Genomic DNA, 22,116 nt, shown 5'->3' on the forward strand with positions numbered 1-22,116 from the left:
CTCCCGTCTGTCAAGCTGTGACAGTATCAGGTGATTTTGTTTTATTTATTGTTTATCTCGTTGTGTAGATCACAGCGCTCCTGTTACCGGTTTAGAACATACCCTGCTGTCTAATTGCCCTATTTTTATATACTTTCCTAAACCTAAAGATGTTCCTGCAGCACTTTAATAGTTGGGCATCGAATTTCAAAGGCAACTACAGAGGAACACATCTGCTTCAAAGTAGTCAAATATACTTATGTGCAAACTTGAGCTCAGTCAAATCTAATGAAATATGACAAATACTATATTCAAAGTGGAGAGCTGTCACACTGCACATGTCCCCGCTGTGGGACCTATAAAGAACTTCTGATTTTAAGTCTTTTAAGTACTCAGATCCAGAGATGGCTGCAGTACACACATCCTTTGCTCGAGTAGAAGTACAGATACTCGTGTTTAAAAGTACTCTGGTGAAAGTAGAAGTACTGACTAAACTTCTTTACTCAAGTGAAAGTAAAGAGGCTTTGAAATGTACTTCAGTAGAAAGTACCCATAACTAGCAGCTGCTTTAAAGAGTACCTGACCTCCCTTTATATCAATAGAACAATAATGTCATTGTTAGCTAATGAATGTTTCCATGCTGAACAACGGCAACATGACAACGTTTCCATTGGTCCCTCTTCTTTAGAGAAGACCAGGAAATGATGGATACACGGATCGTGTTCAAATCAATAGGCACGCAATGACTCTAAAGAATAATGATCACGCATCAAACACACATTCAGACTAAAGGAACCAGCTGTTTGGAAAATGAGAGAAGTAGAAAGTACAGGTATTTGAGTTCAACATGTAAGAAGTAGAGAGTACAGGTATTTGAGTTCAACATGTAAGAAGTAGAGAGTACAGGTATTTGAGTTCAACATGTGAGAAGTAGAAAGTACAGGTATTTGAGTTCAACATGTAAGAAGTAGAAAGTACAGGTATTTGAGTTCAACATGTAAGAAGTAGAAAGTACAGGTATTTGTGTTCAACATGTAAGAAGTAGAAAGTACAGGTATTTGAGTTCAACATGTAAGAAGTAGAAAGTACAGGTATTTGAGTTCAACATGTAAGAAGTAGAAAGTACAGGTATTTGAGTTCAACATGTAAGAAGTAGAAAGTACAGGTATTTGTGTTCAACATGTAAGAAGTAGAAAGTACAGGTATTTGAGTTCAACATGTGAGAAGTAGAAAGTACAGGTATTTGAGTTCAACATGTAAGAAGTAGAAAGTACAGGTATTTGTGTTCAACATGTAAGAAGTAGAAAGTACAGGTATTTGAGTTCAACATGTGAGAAGTAGAAAGTACAGGTATTTGAGTTCAACATGTAAGAAGTAGAAAGTACAGGTATTTGAGTTCAACATGTGAGAAGTAGAAAGTACAGGTATTTGGGTTCAACATGTGAGAAGTAGAAAGTACAGGTATTTGGGTTCAACATGTGAGAAGTAGAAAGTACAGGTATTTGAGTTCAACATGTAAGAAGTAGAAAGTACAGGTACTTGAGTTCAACATGTAAGAAGTAGAAAGTACAGGTATTTGAGTTCAACATGTAAGAAGTAGAAAGTACAGGTATTTGGGTTCAACATGTAAGAAGTAGAAAGTACAGGTATTTGAGTTCAACATGTAAGAAGTAGAAAGTACAGGTATTTGAGTTCAACATGTAAGAAGTAGAAAGTACAGGTATTTGAGTTCAACATGTAAGAAGTAGAAAGTACAGGTATTTGAGTTCAACATGTAAGAAGTAGAAAGTAAAAAGTCGTCAGAAAAATAAGTAGTGGAGTAAAGTACTGATACCAGAAATATGTACTTAAGTACAGTAACAAAGTATTTGTACTCCACTACTTCCCACCTCACTTAGATCAGACTTATTTGTTCTACATCTGAATGTGTCTTTTGTGTCTTTGTCCTTTTCTCAGGAGGCCTGTTCTTCGCCGAGCCGATGAGAGACAATAAATACGTGACCATGATGGACCCGTTCCAGATCAAATATGGAAAAGTACCGACGGCCGCTCTGTCTCTGGCTTCGCTCATATCAGAGATTATGTGGGTAACAGGAACACTCATAGGATTAGGTAAGAATGTTTCTGTGTGTGGGCGTGATCTATTTGATACTGGTGATGTTGACCCTGGCAGCGGAGCAGCTGTTGATCGCTCTCTGACAGCGTGTTGAGTGAAACACAAGCCTTCATCTAATTGTATGCACGGTCTGAAATAACTCCATCATGATGTAAGACGGGATCTTAAATCACACCGCAATGATGTGGCGGCGTATAAACAAAATGCTTCCTCAGAATCAAATAGCGAGTCAAGGCTGCAAGACGTGAGGAATAAACGCAATCATGCTGTTAAATATCACACTTTTCAATAAATTAACAGATATTAAAGAGGCCTTATCATGCCTGAAACGCCTCTATTAGACTCCTATTGGCTAGCGTTCCAACACATTGTGCGTGATAGGCTATTGGGCGGGACATCTCCAGGCAGTTGACCAATCACAACATGGTGTATTGAGGCATTGTGTTCTTAAGGAAAATCTGAACTACACTTTCTCTACTGTAATGTTTACAGTGTTTGCCTTTCCATGAGAACTGCTGAAAAGTCTCTTTGGAAATGTAGGAAACCACTTATTAACGAGGTTCTAATCTGCTTATTGGGGATTTCTCATATCCTGTAATGTTTTTATATTTTATTTTGTGCATGTTAATGGTCTGCAAAGACTAAAATCCCAAAGTTCCAGAACAAAGTGACTTCACTATCTTAACACTCACGCTCCTATTGGCTATCGCTCCAACACATCGTACGTGATAGTTTAAGAGGCGGGACATCTCTAAGCCGGTTGACCAATCACAACAGAGCCGGCCAGCTAACCAATCATAGCGGACTGGGCTCTGGTTTCAGACAGAGGGTGAAAAGAGGTGCTGCAGCACAGACAGTATGAGAAGAATAAAGAGCTTTTTGAACATTAAAGCACGGAGACATGTAGAGACACTAGATACTGATATACACCTGAACATCAGCAGGAGAGGACTCTTTAAAGTAGAGACACTACATACTGATATACACCTGAACATCAGCAGGAGAGGACTCTTTAAAGTAGAGACACTACATACTGATATACACCTGAACATCAGCAGGAGAGGACTCTTTAAAGTAGAGACACTACATACTGATATACACCTGAACATCAGCAGGAGAGGACTCTTTAAAGTAGAGACACTACACACTGATATACACCTGAACATCAGCAGGAGAGGACTCTTTAAAGTAGAGACACTACATACTGATATACACCTGAACATCAACAGGAGAGGACTCTTTAAAGTAGAGACACTACATACTGATATACACCTGAACATCAACAGGAGAGGACTCTTTAAAGTAGAGACACTACATACTGATATACACCTGAACATCAGCAGGAGAGGACTCTTTAAAGTAGAGACACTACATACTGATATACACCTGAACATCAACAGGAGAGGGACTCTTTAAAGTAGAGACACTACATACTGATATACACCTGAACATCAGCAGGAGAGGACTCTTTAAAGTAGAGACACTACATACTGATATACACCTGAACATCAGCAGGAGAGGACTCTTTAAAGTAGAGACACCTGAACATGAGAAGGATACGGCCCCTTTAAGAACTTCCTGTTACAAGAAAGCAAGCAGTGAGTTTTTCGGATGAATTGATAAGAGACTATCTCATTTAAAAGACTGGAGGGTGTAAACTGCAAGAGAAACAACTTCCCTTAGCAAACTATTCAAACAAGGATAAGCTTAAGATAAGAATCGCTTGTCATTAAAATCCTTTGTAGAAATCAAGATTGCTCTCATGTTTTAAATACTCCTTTAACAGCGTGCTAACTCACCTGTGAACAACACAGCTGTATTTCTGCTCAACAGGCGAATACAAAAGCAGGTTTTCTTCTTGGGTTAATCCTTCTGGCTCCATACACTTAGAAAGAAAATATATATTATTACATTATATCTTACTTTATCGTATCTTAGAGGCACCTTGTGTCACATGGACTCAGGAGATTATTGATGAATTTGAGTAAATGTGGCCGCGTTTAACAGCATATGTACCAGTGGCGAACCGTGTCTATCACAACTGGACCTTCTGTAGACACACACACACCCCCCACCGCCCGTCTTGAAAAGGGTACTCACAACAATTCCTTAACAACATCATATTCACCTGTTGCCATTTCAACGTTAAAAACAATAAAAGTTCATATGAATTGCTTCGTCGCATTCATCTAGATCCTCTGCCTCGAGCCAGTGAACTACCGGGCCTTAGAGCACCTGTAACCGAGGGAAACTCTGAAAGAACACGCCCATTGGCTACAAATCAATATCTGATTGGTTGATCAAACTGTCAGTCCAAACGTACGCTCTCATTCAGTGCAACGGCCAGGGCTTTCGATCAAGGATGTAGAATACCTTGGTTGAAGGATATTCTACCCAGAGACCCAGAAAAACGTAATTGTTTGTATTTTATTTTAATATTAAATGTATACACAAAATATTTATCTATTATGTTATTAATTAAGTTAATTATTTTAATTTTAAATATGTTTATTATGTTATTTCTTTTGTATTTTATCATATTTTAAACTCATGTGCAATGCCTTCTAAACATGCTGCAGTTCCCATTGTGGAATCATTCAATCTAATCTAAAGTCAAAGCTAGTAAATGAATAGTTGTGGTGATGTTATAATCAACACACAAGTCTCTGAAATCAGTGTTTGAACACCAAAGTGTGTGTGTTTTCCAGGTGTCACCATGAGTGTGATCCTGAACTTGTCGTACACCGTGAGCATCTGGATCTCTGCTGCCGTGGCGATTACCTACACCCTGATGGGAGGGCTGTACTCTGTGGCATACACCGACATCATCCAGCTCGTCCTCATCTTCATCAGCCTGGTGAGTTCCTGCTCACATATCACATGTAGCGGCCAAAATCATATAGAACTAAAACAGATAGTTAACTTAACAGCCGCTGAGGCACTAGTTAGCAGATCTTACGCAGGGCAATGATCCAGCTCCAGACAAGATTCTCCGTTGTGCATTTTATTCCTATAACAAAATACAATGAACAGGTTTCCTATATCTCTTTCCTTAAGCCTTTCCTATGGCCTTCCCTTGTGTAGCTTGAAACACCCTGGTAAAAAAACCCGTTTGCCTACCAGTGCTCTGGCTCCCACCACCCACCTGTCTCCAATATATACAATTACACCAGGTGCTCTAATCACCCAGTGCCCAAAACATGCCTTCAAAATAAAAGCATAGAAACTACTTTAACTTATGACGCTAACTAAGAATACATATAAATAAATGATAATAATAAACACTATAAACAGCAAGAAAATAAATGTTAAACTATTAAATAATATAAAGAGATATATATATAGCTCCAACATCACATTCAAAGGTTTCATTGTCAGAATCAGAATCAGGTTTATCACCAGGTAGGTTTACACGTACGAGGAGTTTGTATTAAGTATTCATGGGAAGCATGAGAGGAACAGATCAACATTTGAGGACATGATGAATACATAGAAACCAGTCAGTGTGTTAAATCCAGAGCTATAGCTGGGAGGCGTTTAGCCAAATTCAGCATATAGACGGCAGGAAGAAGGAAACAGATATTTAAGCTCTGTTTAAAGTTTAAAAATAGTCCTAAACGAGCTTTAAAACCCTGTAATTAACATCTTGTGTCTGGCTTTTCTGTACAGAAAACCTAAAAACATCAATTTGAGGTTTTAGGCGGGGTTTTGTGTACTTCTTTAACATTACTGTATATTTGCATGTCCTGTTGCTCACCAGGAAAGAGTGACAGCACTCAACTACCCGTCAAACCGCAGGCCGTCATTTTTACATTCTATTTGTGGTCAGATTAAAAGAGACACGTGTTAATGGAGGAGCTCTGGAGGTGTTTGTAGGTGTATTTTTAAACTTTGGAAAGATCGAAGCTATGCACCTGCTATGCTAAGCTTGGATAACGGAGCCATCAAAACCTGTCTTTCATTTTTCACGTTAAATGTTCTTCATTGAAGTTATTTTCAAATGGTTTCTTTAGATATTCTGTTTGCATTTACTTCAATTTGAAAAAGAGTGTTAATGATCGTTTTATTTGTAAGTTTTTGTTATGATTTACGACACTTCTGGTTTTATGGTTTTCAGTTTAGTTACATCACCACCGCTAAGCTAAAGGCGGCTAATGTTGGGTTATAAAGGAACTACAGCACGGTCACATGACTTCACGTCACCACCGCTAAGCTTAAGGTTGCTAATGTTGGGCTATAAAGGAACTACAGCACGGTCACATGACTTCACGTCACCACCGCTAAGCTTAAGTGTTGCTAAGTTTGGCCTTATAACGGAACTACAGCACGGTCACATGACTTCCGTCACCACCGCTAAGCTAAAGGCGGCTTAATTGGTGGGTCTAAAGACTACACACGGGTCACATGACTTCACGTCACCACCGCGAAGCTAAAGGTGGCTAATTTTGCGAGTATAAAGGAACTACAGCACGGTCACATGACTTCACGTTCACCACCGCTAAGCTAAAGGTGCTAATGTGAGCTATAAGGAACTAAAAGCACGGGTCACATTGTAGGATCAGACCGCTAAGCTTAAAGGTGGCTAATGTGGCTATAAAGGAACTACCAGCACCGGTCACATGACTTCACGTCACCACCGCTAAGCTAAAGGTTGACTAATGTGGGCTAAAAGGAAACTACAAGCACGGTCATGACTTCACGTCACCACCGCTAAGCTAAAGGAGACTAATGTTGGGCTATAAAGGAACTACAGCACGGTCACATGACTTCACGTCACCACCGCTAAGCTAAAGGAGACTAATGTTAGCGAAAAAAGGAACTACAACACATAGTTTAGTCGTCTCATTTAGACACTTGTTAACAACAATCTTTTTTTAATTCACCAGTGGGGTATTTACTGACGTATTTGATGTCGTTGAATAAAACTCTCTTCAGCTTATGTTAACCACAGACCTTATTTCACGCTACCAACCAAAAAGACATAAAAAAACCCATTGAATTCCAGACTAGGGAACAGGAAGTAGTAAACTGTTGACTCACTATCAGGCTTTAGGGCTCGTGTGACAGTACATTGTCAAACTTACAACAACTCTGTCCCAATAGGATGCGGTTAAACATGGTGTTAGACTCAGAGTTTCGACACACATGCATGAGAACCCTGCGTTAACACGGACCCCTGTTCCCTTTAACACTCTATGGTTCTGCTGCCACAGCCTTACTTGGTCTGGTATGAGCTGTAGCTTATGGAGGATTATGTCAGCCAACTTTGGGTAAATACTTCGGGATAATAAGGATTTACTGAGTCACTTCACTTCTCCACTTTCCTGCAGTTGTGGAAGGTTATAACAAAGTATTATCCCATTATCCCACAGCAAAATGTTTATTTCATATTCTCTTATAATATATATAAGTAGCTTCACTCTTTTGTTTTAAACTCTGCATTTTTGCTATTTGTATAGCTTTAAAGGAGGGTTTATTGAAACCCTCCTTTAAAGCTATAAAACTGTGTTGTTTTGAAGTAAATCTATTTGTTGTTTAGCCATTATCTCAAGAAAACTCTTAGATGGCTCAGTTTGGATACTAACGTGTGAGTGTCTGTCTGGCTGTGTGTGTGTGTCTGTCTGGCTGTGTGTGTGTGTGTGTGTGTGTGTGTGTGTGTGTGTGTGTGTGTGTGTGTGTGTGTGTGTGTGTGTGTGTGTGTGTGTGTGTGTGTGTGTGTGTGTGTGTGTGTGTGTGTGTGTGTGTGTGTGTGTGTGTGTGTGTGTGTGTGTGTGTGTGTGTGTGTGGGAATTCATCTGTGTTCATGTGTTAACGGTACATTAGACCAGACTGGCATCCTCTGCAGGTACCATCATCTGCATTATGCATGCTTCCATAGACGCCAGCTGTGTTCCAAAACACTAAAGTACAAGTCAATAAATAAACCATTTGGGTGAATCGAGTGAAGAAGAAATAGCTATGTTATTTTAAGATTAACTTCACTTCACCATGGGCAGCCAAACCCTCTTAAACTGTGCAGAACGAAGAGCTTATTCAGACAAATAAACCACTGTGTATATTGCAATAAACCTGCTTTATATTATAGTACAATGTGCACATTTCAATGCAAGTAATCTGAAACTACAGCACGATCACATTCCATTTTCTTTGTAAAACACACTTTTATTTGATCCTAAAATAGACCCAATTGCCTCTGGGTTAAATAAAAGTACACAGATTTTTATTAAAAAGCCATATTCATTTAAGTGGTGGTCTTACATGAGGGTCTTTCAACAAGACCTACATTGTTAACAAAGCCTTCAGGTAGAGCTGACATTTTATGGTATTAATTTGAATGTTTTATGTATTTTTATTGTCTTTTGTTGTATTTTATTTTTGTTTTATTTCTATTTGTATTCTACACACTATCTTGTCTTCTCAAGTTGCTGTAACTCCATCATATACAAAGTTGTTGTTGGTTTTTAAAGTGGATCACATCACTCCAGTTCTGAAGTCTTTACACTTTTATTTCATTTTGATTTAACTTTTATTTAACCAGATAAAAGCATTGAGATAAAATCTAATCTACAATGCTGACCTGGCCAAGAAAGCAGCAACGTTACACATAATTACACATAATTACACATAACACAGACATATAAAATACAGAGTACACAACTAAGTAAACAAAAAGACGAAAAGCAGTCACTACATTGAGCACATTAGGACAGTAAGAAAGGTACACTACTAATTACTGCAAGAGCAGCTGGTGGCCTCAGTCTGAGGCTCGATTGAAGGTCATTCCAAGACCAAGGACCATAATACAAAAGACTCCTTTTCCCAGCCTCAAAGCGACTTACAATAAGTGCATTTGACCAAGAAGAAACAAACTAGAAGAAAACAGAATCATATAAGTACATCAGGTTTCATAGAGCTTAAACATTTCAAGTGCTACTCAACTGGCTTTAGATAAGCCAGTCCTTTGTTAGTATATAAGTGCTTTGTTAGTAATTTTATTGCTCGAAGTGGAGTCGAAAGAGATGAGTTTTCAGTCTGCGCCGGAAGATGTGTAAGCTTTCTGATATGTATCGCAGTGCAGCATGGTAGAGTGGGTCAAGTTTGGCCAAAACAGAGGGACAGGCAAATCTATAAATGGTATCACCGTAGTCCAGCTGGGACAGGAATGAGCCAGAGACCAACCTTTTACGAGATGAAGTTGAAAAACAACATTTCAATCTGTAAAGGAAGCCAAGAGTGAATTTCAATTTCTTTGTTAGAACTTCAATGTGGTGTTTGAAGTTTAGATTACTGTCCAACTAAAAGCCCAGATATTTGTATGTTTCGACAAACTCAATGGAGACGCCATCAAGGGTGTCAATGGAGAGGCAAGAGGACGCTGACTTGGGAGCAAAGAGCATTGCTTTGGTTTTCTTACTGTTCAATAGCAGTTTGGAATCAAGAAGTGCTTGCTGCAGCGTGATGACATCAGTTTTTAAATTGGAAACGGCCATATCCAGAGAAGGAGCACATGAGTATACAATAGTGTCATCAGCATACATAAGATAGGTAGAAAATTGCATCTGATTACAAATATTGTTTACAAGCAAGGGCCCCAAAATAGAGCCCTGTGGAACTCCCTTCTCCAAGGTGACAGGCTCAGAGACAGTACTACCCAACCTGACGCATTGAGTACGGTCGGTTAGATAACTCTGAAACCAGCAAATGGCGTTATGACCGAAACGAGACACCAACATAACATCAGACATAATGTGGTGATCTACAGAGTCAAATCCTTTGGCTAGGTCAATAAACAATGCAACACAAACAGATTGTTTATCCAAAGCAGCCTTAATATCGTCTGAGACTTTCAGACTGGCAGTTACAGTCAGGGGCGCCGTAAGGGGGTGAAAAGTTAGGACGATTCTAAGGGCCCGTGACTGGCAGGGGCCCAAACAATTTTAGAACATTAAGTAACCAAAATGTAACCAGGGGCCCAAAATCCCTGGCGGCGCCCCTGGTCACAGTACTGTGCTTTGATCTGAATCCAGATTGCATAGGGTTAAGGATGTTGTGTGAATTTAAAAAGAGCTTTAGCTGAGTAGAAACTAGGGACTCAAGAATCTTTGATAACGCAGAAAGATTTGAGATGGGACGATATTTATTCAACTCTGTGGGATCACCAGCTTTCAAGAGGGGCGATACCAGAGCTTGCTTCCACACAGCTGGCAGTGTGTGAGTGGACAAGGAGAGATTAGAAATGTCAGTAACTGGTTGAGCTATAATCTGAGCTGCAATTTTTAGAAAGGATCGAGGCCGTCTGGCCCGGCAGACTTTTTAGGATCAATTGAGTGCAAATCGTGTAAGACTTCAGAGACCGAGAAAGAAGCTAAATCAGAAACAGGGGAGTGTATTGGCTTCCTGTGTGTCAAAGAATTGATTTCTAAATATTGCTGCTGGTTTCTAAAGCGTTGAAAGATTTAGGCCCAAAATACATTTCTGACCTCCTGCTAAATTATGAACCATCCAGATCTCTCAGGTCCTCTTTTATTTTTGCCACTGCTTTTAATTGAACTATTCACATCTCACACTGCACTGTAACTTTTCATGTTTCATTCATGTTTTATTATCTTTGCTTTTAAATGAAAATGCCATTTTATAGATTCAAGATTCAAGGCTTTTATTGTCATTTGTACATAGCTACAGTGTATATGTCAATTCAAATCTTAGGTCACAGGCTCCTCCAACAGTGCAACACAATAAAACAGATAAAATATAATATATAATATAAATAGTGCAGGATAGTCTATATACAAGTAATTGGAATATTGATATATATATAAGTTGCTTAATGCTCTTAATGTCTTTCATTTTTGTAAAGCACTTTGAATTGCCTTGTGTTGAAAGGTGCTATATATATAAACGTGCCTTACCTTGCCTTAATCTGTAAAGCCAACTTTTTTATATTGGGCTATACATTAAAGTTTGATTTGACTTATTTCTGTCTCCTCAGTGGCTGTGCGTCCCTTTCGCTCTGACGGGTCCGGCAGTCACAGATATCACAAAGACCGCCTACAACTACACCTTCCAGAACCCGTGGGTAGGAACTCTGGAGGCCGACAGAGCCTGGATGTGGATCGATAACTTTCTACTTCTGGTAAGATAAGGCTTTTCATGGGAGAGTCATCAGAGAGGTGTGGGGAGGATGTATTTTAGGTAGACCAAACCGGAATTTAGTAACAAAAGGGCTACCTTGAAGAGAGCTAGATTTTTCTGTTAGATAACAATGTATTGCAGAAAATAATCTTAATGGCAAACAAACGTTTATGATACCTACATTTTTTATTCAGCTGGATAATATCCACATAAAGGTATATAATATCGCTATAAAGGAACTACAGCACGGTCACATGACTTCACGTCACCACTGCTAAGCTAAAGGCGGCTAATGTTGGGCTATAAAGGAACTACATCATGGTCACATGTCTTCACATCACCACCGCTAAGCTAAAGGCGGCTAATGTTGGGTTATAAAGGAACTACATCACGGTCACATGACTTCACGTCACCACCGCTAAGCTAAAGGCGGCTAATGTTGGGCTATAAAGGAACTACAGTACGGTCACATGACTTCACGTCACCACCGCTAAGCTAAAGGTGGCTTATGTTGGGCTATAAAGGAACTACATCACGGTCTCATGACTTCACGTCACCACCGCTAAGCTAAAGGCGGCTAATGTTGGGTTATAAAGGAACTACAGCACGGTCACATGACTTCACGTCACCACCGCTAAGCTAAATGTGGCTAATGTTGGGCTATAAAAGAACTACAGCACGGTCACATGACTTCACGTCACCACCGCTAAGCTAAAGGCGGCTAATGTTGGGTGTGATGACGTTTAATCGTCTCATTTAGACACTTGTTAGCAACCTCTGTTTTTGTATCCACCAGTGGGGTATTTACTGATGTATTTTACGTCGTAGAACAAAAGGTTCAAATATCTTCAGCTTGTGTTAACCACAGACATTATGTCAGGCTAACGACCAAATACTGAGTAGTAAAATGCTGAGTCATTCCCAGGTTATAGGACTCATTCTTCCACCACTCAAAACGCAATGTAGGAACAATTGTCCTCTTATTTGTGTTCCTTAAGGACTTATATACTGTTCTTAAGTCGTGTTTTGACTGCATGTTTACAGCTCTGCTCGACACTATTTTCTGTACCCTGTACTTTTCTCTATTTTGATCTACACTGAGGACAGAACACCCTCAGTGTAGGTGGGGTAATCAGCTGTTCCCTCGAAGCACCGGCCCTTGAAATTACTGTGTAAAAGGAACTCTTGTCTTCCCCTCGTCAATTGTAAGGTGTGGTGTACATTGCGGCTCTGCCCCCGGCCTTTTAACTTTCACTTGGTCGAGTGAATTTGAAAAATCCAGTCACAATGGATGATAGATTTCTGATAACAAACGCAGGGTTTCTGCGAGGTATCCAGGGGACGTTTTTGTCTGAAAAGCACAGTTTCAACGACTGTCATCTAATAAAGACATATGGTTTGTGCTGAATATCCTTTGACGGACAGGTGACTAATCACTCTCCGACCAATCAGTGGTCTGCAATGATTTAATTTCACTTCCTAGTATCGGATCAGCATCCATGGATTAGTGGATGAGATGCTACTACAAATAGTCATTTAGTGTCTCTACATTTAGTGTCTATTTTATTTCGATTTGAGATGTTTACATTTTGGATTGTTTATTTCCAGTCTTAAATGTATCTAATGTGCAATGCCTTGTCTTGGTATGCTGCTGCAACACAAACATTTCCCAAATTAGGATCAATAAAGTACTTATTATCTTATCTTATCTTACTGGGACATGTCTCCATGCTTTAATGTTCAAAAAGCTCTTTATTGTTCTCATACTGCCTGTGCTGCAGCACCTCTTTTCACCCTCTGTCTGAAACCAGAGTCCTGTCTGCTCTGATTGGTTAGCTGGTCGGCTCTGTTGTGATTGGTCAACCGCTTAGAGATGTCCCGCCCCCACACAACACAAACAATGTGTCGGAGCGCTACCCAATAGGAGAGCGAGTATTCCATAGTGATGTCACTGTGTTCTGGAACTTAGGGACTTGTAGCCTTTGCAGACCATTTACATGCACTAAAACCTATAGAACACTACAGGAAAGGGAAAGCCCTACATTTGTACCTCCATTTCACTCCTGCTACAGTTTTTTCTTCTCACAATCTTTAGCTTCTCCACAAATCTTGGGCGAGTGCCAGGGTATTTGCATGTGGTCCATCGTGCATGCCCTTATATAAAGTTTAGGAAGGTTACATTAAACTAATAATAAATATCGGCCATGCACCGGTCATTTATGAGCAGATTCACTATGTAGCGCACTTTGAATGGTTTTGTTCCAATGTGTGTTAAAGGTGACATTTTAAGTTTGTTCAAGGATGTCCTCTGCCCCGCTGCTTTATCACATCATGGGCAGCACATCAAGTTTCAGACCTGGACCGGATCCAATTTAGCTTTTTCACAGATGATATCTCCCTTTATTCGATAGCCTGTGATCGCTCTTGTGCAACGAGGCTGACCGCACTGCAGGTGTAACTCAAACATCGTCCTTGGGGTCATGTTTGCTCAGAACCTGCAGAAATGTGAATTCCTCCACTTAAAGTAGTCGGGAGTTTTTAAAGATGGCTTAAATTCTCTAGGACTAAACTAACTGAGCTCAGACGGTAATCATGACTCTGTAAAGAGGTTTAGCTATATCTGTTAATAAGCTCCCAGAACAGAAGAAGAAGAAGCCGTTTGTGCCTCTCATTATTTAAGATAAGATTCATTTGAACCTTCATAAATCCCAAAGGATATCTAAAAACCTAAAGCACCTCACAGCCCATTTTACAATTATGTTTCCAGTTGCTTAGTTTTTAAATTCAAATAAAGATGGAGACCAAAAGGAACTTATCTACACTGAACAAAAATATAAACGCAACACTTTTGTTTTTGCTCCCATTTCTCATGAGATGAACTCAAAGATCTAAAACATTTTCTATAAACACAAAATAACCATTTCTCTCAAATATTGTTCACAAATCTGAAAGAATCTGTGATAGTGAGCACTTCTCCTTTGCCGAGATAATCCATCCCACCTCACAGGTGTGGCATATCAAGATGCTGATTAGACAGCATGATTATTGCACAGGTGTGCCTTAGGCTGGCCACAATAAAAGGCCACTCTGAAACGTGCAGTTTTGCTTTATTGGGGGGGGTCTGGGGGGGTCCGAAAACCAGTCAGTATCTGGTGTGAGGGGTAGGGGTAGGGTTAGGGTTAGGGTAATGTTGTGAATCGAGTGGCCTGTGTTCGTCGTCCATAACATACGCCTGCCCATACCATAACCCCACCACCACCATGGGTTACACTTTTCCTTTGCCCTGTGCTGTAAGTGATGAAAGTGCGGGGTGTTGGCTTATCAGGCGTCTGTAGCTGACAGTCAAAGTGGGCGTGGGAGCGAGCGAGACAGATCAATGCAACTTATGTAAACAAATATTTCCAAGGCACTCCTTTATAATTATTGGGATAAACAGGTTTGAAATCATTTCAATACTACAGTATATGACAGTAAACCAAAAATATCGTTTAAAACTTGAGATATAAAAAAATATGCATAAATAAATGTTAACTAGTTAAAATAAGATATGAATGAACAACAAAAATAAAATAAGTTACATTTATTTGTTATTGGCTATGGTCACATATTTGGGTATTCAAATATAAACCGATCTTTTTCATATCGGTGTTTAGAGTTGTACCCCCTAGATCTAGTCTCTAGTAATGTGTGCTTAAAGTGCACCAGATAAAATCTCGCCTAGGGCAGCAAATTGGTTAGAACCGGCCCTGATGGTGTAGGAAACGGGCTCCGTGTTACAAGACGGGTCGGGGGTTTGGCGGTATGAGCCCCGGATAGCCCCGGCCCAATTTAACCCCTGCTTGTTAGACACTTTTATCCAAAGCGACTTCAATACTGTGGACAATCCCCACAGGAGGAATTTGTGGTGAAGAGTCTCAGGGACACAACGACATGCTGACTGCAGTGGGGTTTGAACCTGTGACACCCTGATCCCAACACCAACGCACTATCCCAATGCGCCACACACCCCCCCCCATACTTCCTGTCTGTCTTCTTTACATTATAAGTACATCAGGTTTCATAGAGCCAAACATTTCAAGTGCTACTCAACTGGCTTTAGATAAGCCAGCCCTTTATTAGTATATAAGTGCTTCGTTGATAGTTCTATCGCTCGAGGTGGAGTCGAAAGAGATGAGTTTTCAGTCTGGAAGGTGTGCAAGCTATCTGCTGTCCTGATGTCAATGGGGAGCTCATTCCACCATCTTGGAGCCAGGACAGCAAACCCACGTGTTTTTGCTGATGGGAACTTGGGTCCCCCTCGCAGCGAGGGTGCAGCGAGTCGTTTGGCTGATGCAGAGCAGAGTGCACGCGCTGGGGTGTACGGTTTAACCATGTCCTGGATGTAGGAAGGGCCAGATCCATTCGCAGCATGGTAAGCAAGTACCAGTGTCTTGAAGTGGATTCTAGCAGTTACCGGAAGCCAGTGAAGGGAGCGGAGGAGCGGAGTGGTGTGGGAACATTTAGGAAGGTTGAAGACCAGACGAGCCGCTGCATTCTGGATGAGCTGCAGAGGTCTGCTGTTCCCTTTAGTGTTTACTTCCTGTCTGTCTTCTTCTGCTGTTCCCTTTAGTGTTTACTTCCTGTCTGTCTTCTTCTGCTGTTCCCTTTAGTGTTTACTTCCTGATGGAGAAAACTAATGTTAGACGTTCACAGCTGACGTTAAATTGACCGGACTTCTTTCTGCGTATTGATATGACTGCACTTAATCCTCCTTAGTAACGGTCTGTTCTCCTTAGCAACAGTCTGTTAGCAAAAAGCACAACCTCCAGAATGTCCAAATTGACCAATCAGAATTGAGTATTCACCCGAGCCTTATAATAAAACAACATGATATTATTTAAGGGCATGTGATAACGACGATGATTTGCGCTTCATCAAACTCATATAAATAATATTTTGTGTGTGTGTGTGTGTGTGTGTGTGTGTGTGGCCTAGCATTACTATACTTGTGGGGACCTACATCTGTTTACATAGTCACGTGTGGGGACTGGCTTCCCTTATGGGGACAAAATGGAGGTCCCCATGAAGGGAATCATTAATTTTAGGGTGAAGACTTGTTTAGGATTAGGGTAAGGGTTAGGTTTAGGCATGTGTTGGTTATGGTGAAGGTTAGGATAAGTCTCCAGGAAATGCATGTAAGTCAATGTAATGTCCCCTGAAGTGATGTATACATGGTATGTGTGTGTGTGTGTGTGTGTGTGTATGTGTGTGTGTGTGTGTGTGTGTGTGTGTGTGTGTGTGTGTGTGTGTGTGTGTGTGTGTGTGTGTGTGTGTGTGTGTGTGTGTGTGTGTGTGTGTGTCTTAAATGACATTAAGTGTCTGGGATTCGTCAAACTCACCTCTCGTTTTGTTTCCTTTCCTCTCTATTGTTTGTCCTCCGTCTGAATTAAGTTTTTAATAAAGTACATCTTCTTCTTCCTCTTTGTCTCCTTCTTCTTCTTCTCTCCCAGGGTTTGGGGAACCTGGGTCTCCAGAACTTCCACCAGCGGACGCTCTCAGCCGCCTCCTCGTCGACGGCTAAGATCATGTGCTTCGCCGCCGCCTTCATCGTCCCCACGCTGGGAATCCCCCCCATCCTGTTAGGAGCTGCTGCTGCATCCACCAGTAAGAACCAGTTACAGAGAACAAACCCTTTTAATCTCAAAGTCAACTTTACTGTCAATCTTTCAGTTTGTGTGTACAGACAGAGAGATCAAAATGCCGTTTCCCACAATCACGAATACAAAAATACAAATATATATACAAATATGTATATCCTATATATACACAATCAACAGACACATTTATACATATGTACACATTAAGACCTAAATAAAAACACAACAATCAATATATACAAAATAACAGTCACTTCAATATCTTTGAGAAATGTGCGTTAGTGGAATCTTAGTCCTTTGCTATTTTAAAGTCTTATATCACTTTTAAACGTAATCTTATTCTATTTTAGTTATTTTTTTAAATCACATTGGCTTTTCAAATGTCTTGATTCCAGCTTCATTTTTAGGTCAAGACAGCTCTGCAGAATTATATTTATATGATATTTTAAGTGTGTTTTTATGAATTGTACATTGTGTACTCAAGTATATTTGAGAAGCATAAAAAGCGCTCTACGTCTGTACGTTTCAGTTACAGAAAACAACACGATAGTCTTATACTACTTTAATTGAGAAGAGAGAACAATCCAAGACTTATTCTATTTTAGTTTGTGGTTTGAGGTTTGTGTGTGTGTGTGTGTGTGTGTGTGTGTGTGTGTGTGTGTGTGTGTGTCAGTGTGTGTGTGTGTGTGTGTGTGTGTGTGTGTGTGTGTGTCAGTGTGTGTGTGTGTCAGTGTGTGTGTGTGTGTGTGTGTGTGTGTGTGTGTGTGTGTCAGTGTGTGTGTTGTGTGTGTGTGTGTGTGTGTCAGTGTGTGTGTGTCAGTGTGTGTGTGTGTGTGTGTGTGTCTGTCTGTATGTGTGTGTGTTTCTGTGTGTCTGTCTGTCTATGTGTGTGTGTGTGTGTGTGTGTGTGTGTGTGTGTGTGTGTGTGTGTGTGTGTGTGTGTGTGTGTGTTTCTGTGCGTCTGTGTCTGTCTGTCTGTGTGTGTGTGTTTGTCTGTGTGTCTGTCTGTCTGTCTGTGTGTGTGTGTGTGTGTGTGTGTGTGTGTCTGTGCGTGTGTCTGTGTGTGTGTGTGTCTGTATGTGTGTGTGTGTGTGTGTGAATGTTTTCCTGTATAAGGTGTGAAGTTAAAATAATTTAACTGAGTTTTTACCGTGTGTGTGTGTGTGTGTGTGTGTGTGTGTGTGTGTGTGTGTGTGTGTGTGTGTGTGTGTGTGTGTGTGTGTGTGTGTGTGTGTGTGTGTCCTCAGACTGGAACATGACGTCCTACGGCTCCCCCTCTCCGGCTGTCCGGGGGGAGGCAGGTCTGGTTCTCCCCATCGTTCTGCAGCACCTCACCCCCACATACATCTCCATCGTGGGCATCGGAGCTGTGGCCGCCGCCGTGATGTCATCGACTGACTCCGCCCTCCTTTCTGCTGCCTCCATCTTTACTGCCAACATCTACAGGAGCATCATCCGACCCCAGGTGAGGAAGAGGAGGAGGAGGAAGACTCATATTCAAATGTTAAACTATTTAAAAAATGGCTGTATTTTGGGGTAAATGATCGTAAACCAGTCAGATCCAAGAGAAGGGAAGATATTATAGGATAGATCTGTGCTTTCACAAATACTAACACAACAAGATTTGTGATGAAATGACTGAGAGAAAAAAACAAAACCTCAGGTGAGGAAGAGGAGGAGGAAGAGGAAGACTCATATATGCCAGATGAGAAAACTGTTTTAAAAATGGCTTAAAATGGTTGTATTTTTAGGTAAATGATCGTAAAGGTTCAAGAGCAAAATGTGTTTTTATGAGGAAGGAAGGAAGGAGGAGGAGGAGGAGGAGGAGGAGGAGGAGGAGGAGGAGGAGGAGGAGGAGGAGGAGGAGGAGGAGGAGGAGGAGGAGATCAGAAGTACTCTATTGATCCCAATCTGGAACATGTTTGCGTTGCAGCAGCATACAAAGACAAGGCCTTGTTCATAAGAGAATTAAAAGACTAGAAATAACGAAAATGTTTCTGAAATAGAAATAAAATATTATTACAAAGTTGTGGAAAATACACATGTGGAAATAAATGGAGGGGGAAGGAAGAGGAAGAGAGGGAGGAAGAGGAAGAGGGAAATAGGGAGGAAGACTCATGTTCATTAATAATAGCCATCATTTTGCTGGATGAGAAATGTTGGACGATGCAATGTTCTAAACACCGACTGTATCTGACGCGGTGCACACCCTAAACCCCCGGAGACTAACGTGCACTCCCCGGTCTGTCCCCAGGCGTCAGAGGGGGAGATCCAGTGGGTGATCCGGCTCTCGGTGGTGGTGGTGGGTTTGGCCGGGACCTCCCTCACCTTCCTGGATAACAGCGTTCTGATGATCTGGCTGCTGCGCTCAGACCTCACGTACACTCTGATGCTGCCTCAACTCGTCTGCGTGCTTTTCTTCAACATCTCCAACGGTTACGGCGCCGTTTTGGGTTGTTTTATCGGCATGTTGCTGCGGGTGTTGAGTGGCGAACCCCTGCTTAGAATCCCCGCTTTAATCAAGTTCCCAGGAGGCATGGAGGTGGACGGTGTTTTTATCCAAGGAGCTCCGGTGAGAACCATCTGCATGCTGTCCGCCTTGGCGTCCATTTTGCTGTTTTCATACCTGTTCTCCGTGCTCTTCAACAAGGATTGGGTCCCGGAGCGTTGGGACGTGTTTAACGTGAAGGCGCAGTACTCGATACAGACACAAGAAGAGATGAAGTCCGACATTAAGGAGGACATTAAGGACGACATTAAGGACGAGACCCTGAAGGAACAGAGTGAGAACAATGAGGCGTGTGAACCTATGTTAGAGTCGGCATGTTAAAGTAGGAATGCTCATTTAAAAAACATATTTTATACCATTTTAAGGACTGGTTTAAGAACAACTATTAAATGTGAAACTACATTATTTTAAAAGTACAGTATATTTTGAATTTTTTGTATACTTTTATATACAGTTCAAGTGGGAGAAAACACGCACCAATGTTCTTTTATGTTATATTGAGAGCTTTGCATTTTCTTTGCCTTTTTATTTAATTGATTGTTTGACAATTAAGACCCGGGCACTGACGTGTAAAGACACCACCTCCTCTAGGAGGCCCACAGGTGACGAGCAAACTACAACACAACACTTACATTAGGTGCAGAAACGATCCAATATAAAAACACAAATGTTCCTCATGAAGAAAGATCTCCAGCAACTTGAGAACACGTGCAGCGTTTAGAGAGCAATCAGCAGCTTGAGGAGACATGGCAGCGTCTACTGAAAGCTGCAGAAAGCAAACGCTGAAGAAGCTCAAAACACAACGGAGACTCCCAACTTGTCAGTGTCCCCTGTGTCCTGCACTACGAAGCCAGTCCAACAGACCGTGGATATGTTTGAGTTCTCTTAACTAACCCTAACAGACGTGCTCTCGCTAAGCGCTCCTACGGCGCTGGTTATCAACTCGGTAAATCAACCCAGGGTTCCTCTCTCCGGCTGAGTGCGCGTTCACATGAAAGGGGCGGGGTTAGCAACATTGGACCAATCACAAACGGTAGAAGTGTACTGACAGCGCAGCGTCATAGTTCATTAATGAAAAGTAAGCTATCATGTTAGACAAATATGAAGAAGTTAAACTTTAAAAATGTCTTAAATATATAATTTTAGTGTCCCCTGGTCTCCCAGCTGTGTGCGTCACTCTTTAGTGTCCCCTGGTCTCCCAGCTGTGTGCGTCACTCTTTAGTGTCCCCTGGTCTCCCAGCTGTGTGCGTCACTCTTTAGTGTCCCCTGGTCTCCCAGCTGTGTGCATCACTCTTTAGTGTCCCCTGGTCTCCCAGCTGTGTGCGTCACTCTTTAGTGTCCCCTGTTCTCCCAGCTGTGTGCGTCACTCTTTAGTGTCCCCTGGTCTCCCAGCTGTGTGCATCACTCTTTAGTGTCCCCTGGTCTCCCAGCTGTGTGCATCACTCTTTAGTGTCCCCTGGTCTCCCAGCTGTGTGCGTCACTCTTTAGTGTCCCCTGTTCTACCAGCTGTGTGCGTCACTCTTTAGTGTCCCCTGTTATCCCAGCTGTGTGCGTCACTCTTTAGTGTCCCCTGGTCTCCCAGCTGTGTGCGTCACTCTTTAGTGTCCCCTGTTCTCCCAGCTGTGTGCGTCACTCTTTAGTGTCCCCTGGTCTCCCAGCTGTGTGCATCACTCTTTAGTGTCCCCTGTTCTCCCAGCTGTGTGCGTCACTCTTTAGTGTCCCCTGGTCTCCCAGCTGTGTGCGTCACTCTTTAGTGTCCCCTGGTCTCCCAGCTGTGTGCGTCACTCTTTAGTGTCCCCTGTTCTCCCAGCTGTGTGCGTCACTCTTTAGTGTCCCCTGGTCTCCCAGCTGTGTGCATCACTCTTTAGTGTCCCCTGTTCTCCCAGCTGTGTGCGTCACTCTTTAGTGTCCCCTGTTATCCCAGCTGTGTGCGTCACTCTTTAGTGTCCCCTGGTCTCCGTTGGGTTCTGAGCTTCTTGCAGCGTCCACACGGCGGGCGTGTCTGAAGCTCGGCCAACAACCAATCACATGAATCTCCCGCCCCGGACACACAAGCTTTTGAAGCGAGCAAAGCGAAGCGACGCTCCCACAATGCAGTTCGGCAAAGCGTGACGTCACCCCATTCAAAGTGAATGAGCAGAAGCGTTGAAGCTTCAACGCACGCCGCCGGTTGGACGGGCCGTTAGTAGACGCTGCCATGTCTCCTCAAGCTGCTCAATGTTCTCTAAACGCTGCCATGTCTCCTCAAGCTGCTCAATGTTCTCTAAACGCTGCCATGTCTCCTCAAGCTGCTCAATGTTCTCTAAACGCTGCCATGTCTCCTCAAGCTGCTCAATGTTCTCTAAACGCTGCCATGTCTCCTCAAGCTGCTCAATGTTCTCTAAACGCTGCCATGTCTCCTCAAGTTGCTGGAGATGTTTCTTCTTGAGGAACATTTGGGTTTTTATATCTGCATCCTTTCTGATACTACAGCGTTGTTTCTCCTAATTGATTTTGTGTCGTTGTAGCTCGTTAGCACCTGTCCCCCCCCCCCCCCCCTCCACCATGACCAGGAATGCAATACTCACGATTGTTTCACGTGTTTTCAACATTTTACGTCTGAACTCCAAAGTGCTGCTGATGATTGTACTGTAGTTACTCCTTTTGTTGTCAGATGTCACATGTGAAGGAGGCGGAGGGTTGATAAACTTGTGTTCACAAACTAATCATCCAATGGGAGCCAGTTATTTGTTTGTTTGGAGCCT

At 41.9% G+C, this 22,116-nt stretch overlaps 1 protein-coding gene across 1 annotated transcript; it reads left to right on the forward strand.

Annotated features, from left to right (window-relative positions):
- Nucleotides 1–383: 383 nt before the first annotated feature.
- On the forward strand, nucleotides 384–20,551 carry LOC117535436 (high affinity choline transporter 1-like). Its single transcript, XM_034199888.1, has 7 exons — nucleotides 384–392; nucleotides 1,878–2,091; nucleotides 4,804–4,952; nucleotides 11,085–11,228; nucleotides 16,717–16,870; nucleotides 18,111–18,328; nucleotides 19,118–20,551. Exons 1-7 carry the CDS (start codon nucleotides 384–386, stop codon nucleotides 19,691–19,693), a joined length of 1,464 nt encoding a protein of 487 aa, XP_034055779.1. The 3' UTR covers nucleotides 19,694–20,551.
- The last annotated feature ends 1,565 nt before the right edge of the window (nucleotides 20,552–22,116 follow it).

This window comes from Gymnodraco acuticeps, unplaced genomic scaffold (genome assembly GCF_902827175.1).
Source record: "Gymnodraco acuticeps unplaced genomic scaffold, fGymAcu1.1, whole genome shotgun sequence".
Classification (NCBI taxonomy): domain Eukaryota; kingdom Metazoa; phylum Chordata; class Actinopteri; order Perciformes; family Bathydraconidae; genus Gymnodraco; species Gymnodraco acuticeps.

Coding starts and splice junctions, on each gene's coding strand:
- LOC117535436 (XM_034199888.1), top strand. Junction 11,229..16,716: donor TCGATAACTTTCTACTTCTG/GTAAGATAAGGC, acceptor CTTCTCTCCCAG/GGTTTGGGGAACCTGGGTCT. Junction 16,871..18,110: donor AGCTGCTGCTGCATCCACCA/GTAAGAACCAGT, acceptor GTGTGTCCTCAG/ACTGGAACATGACGTCCTAC.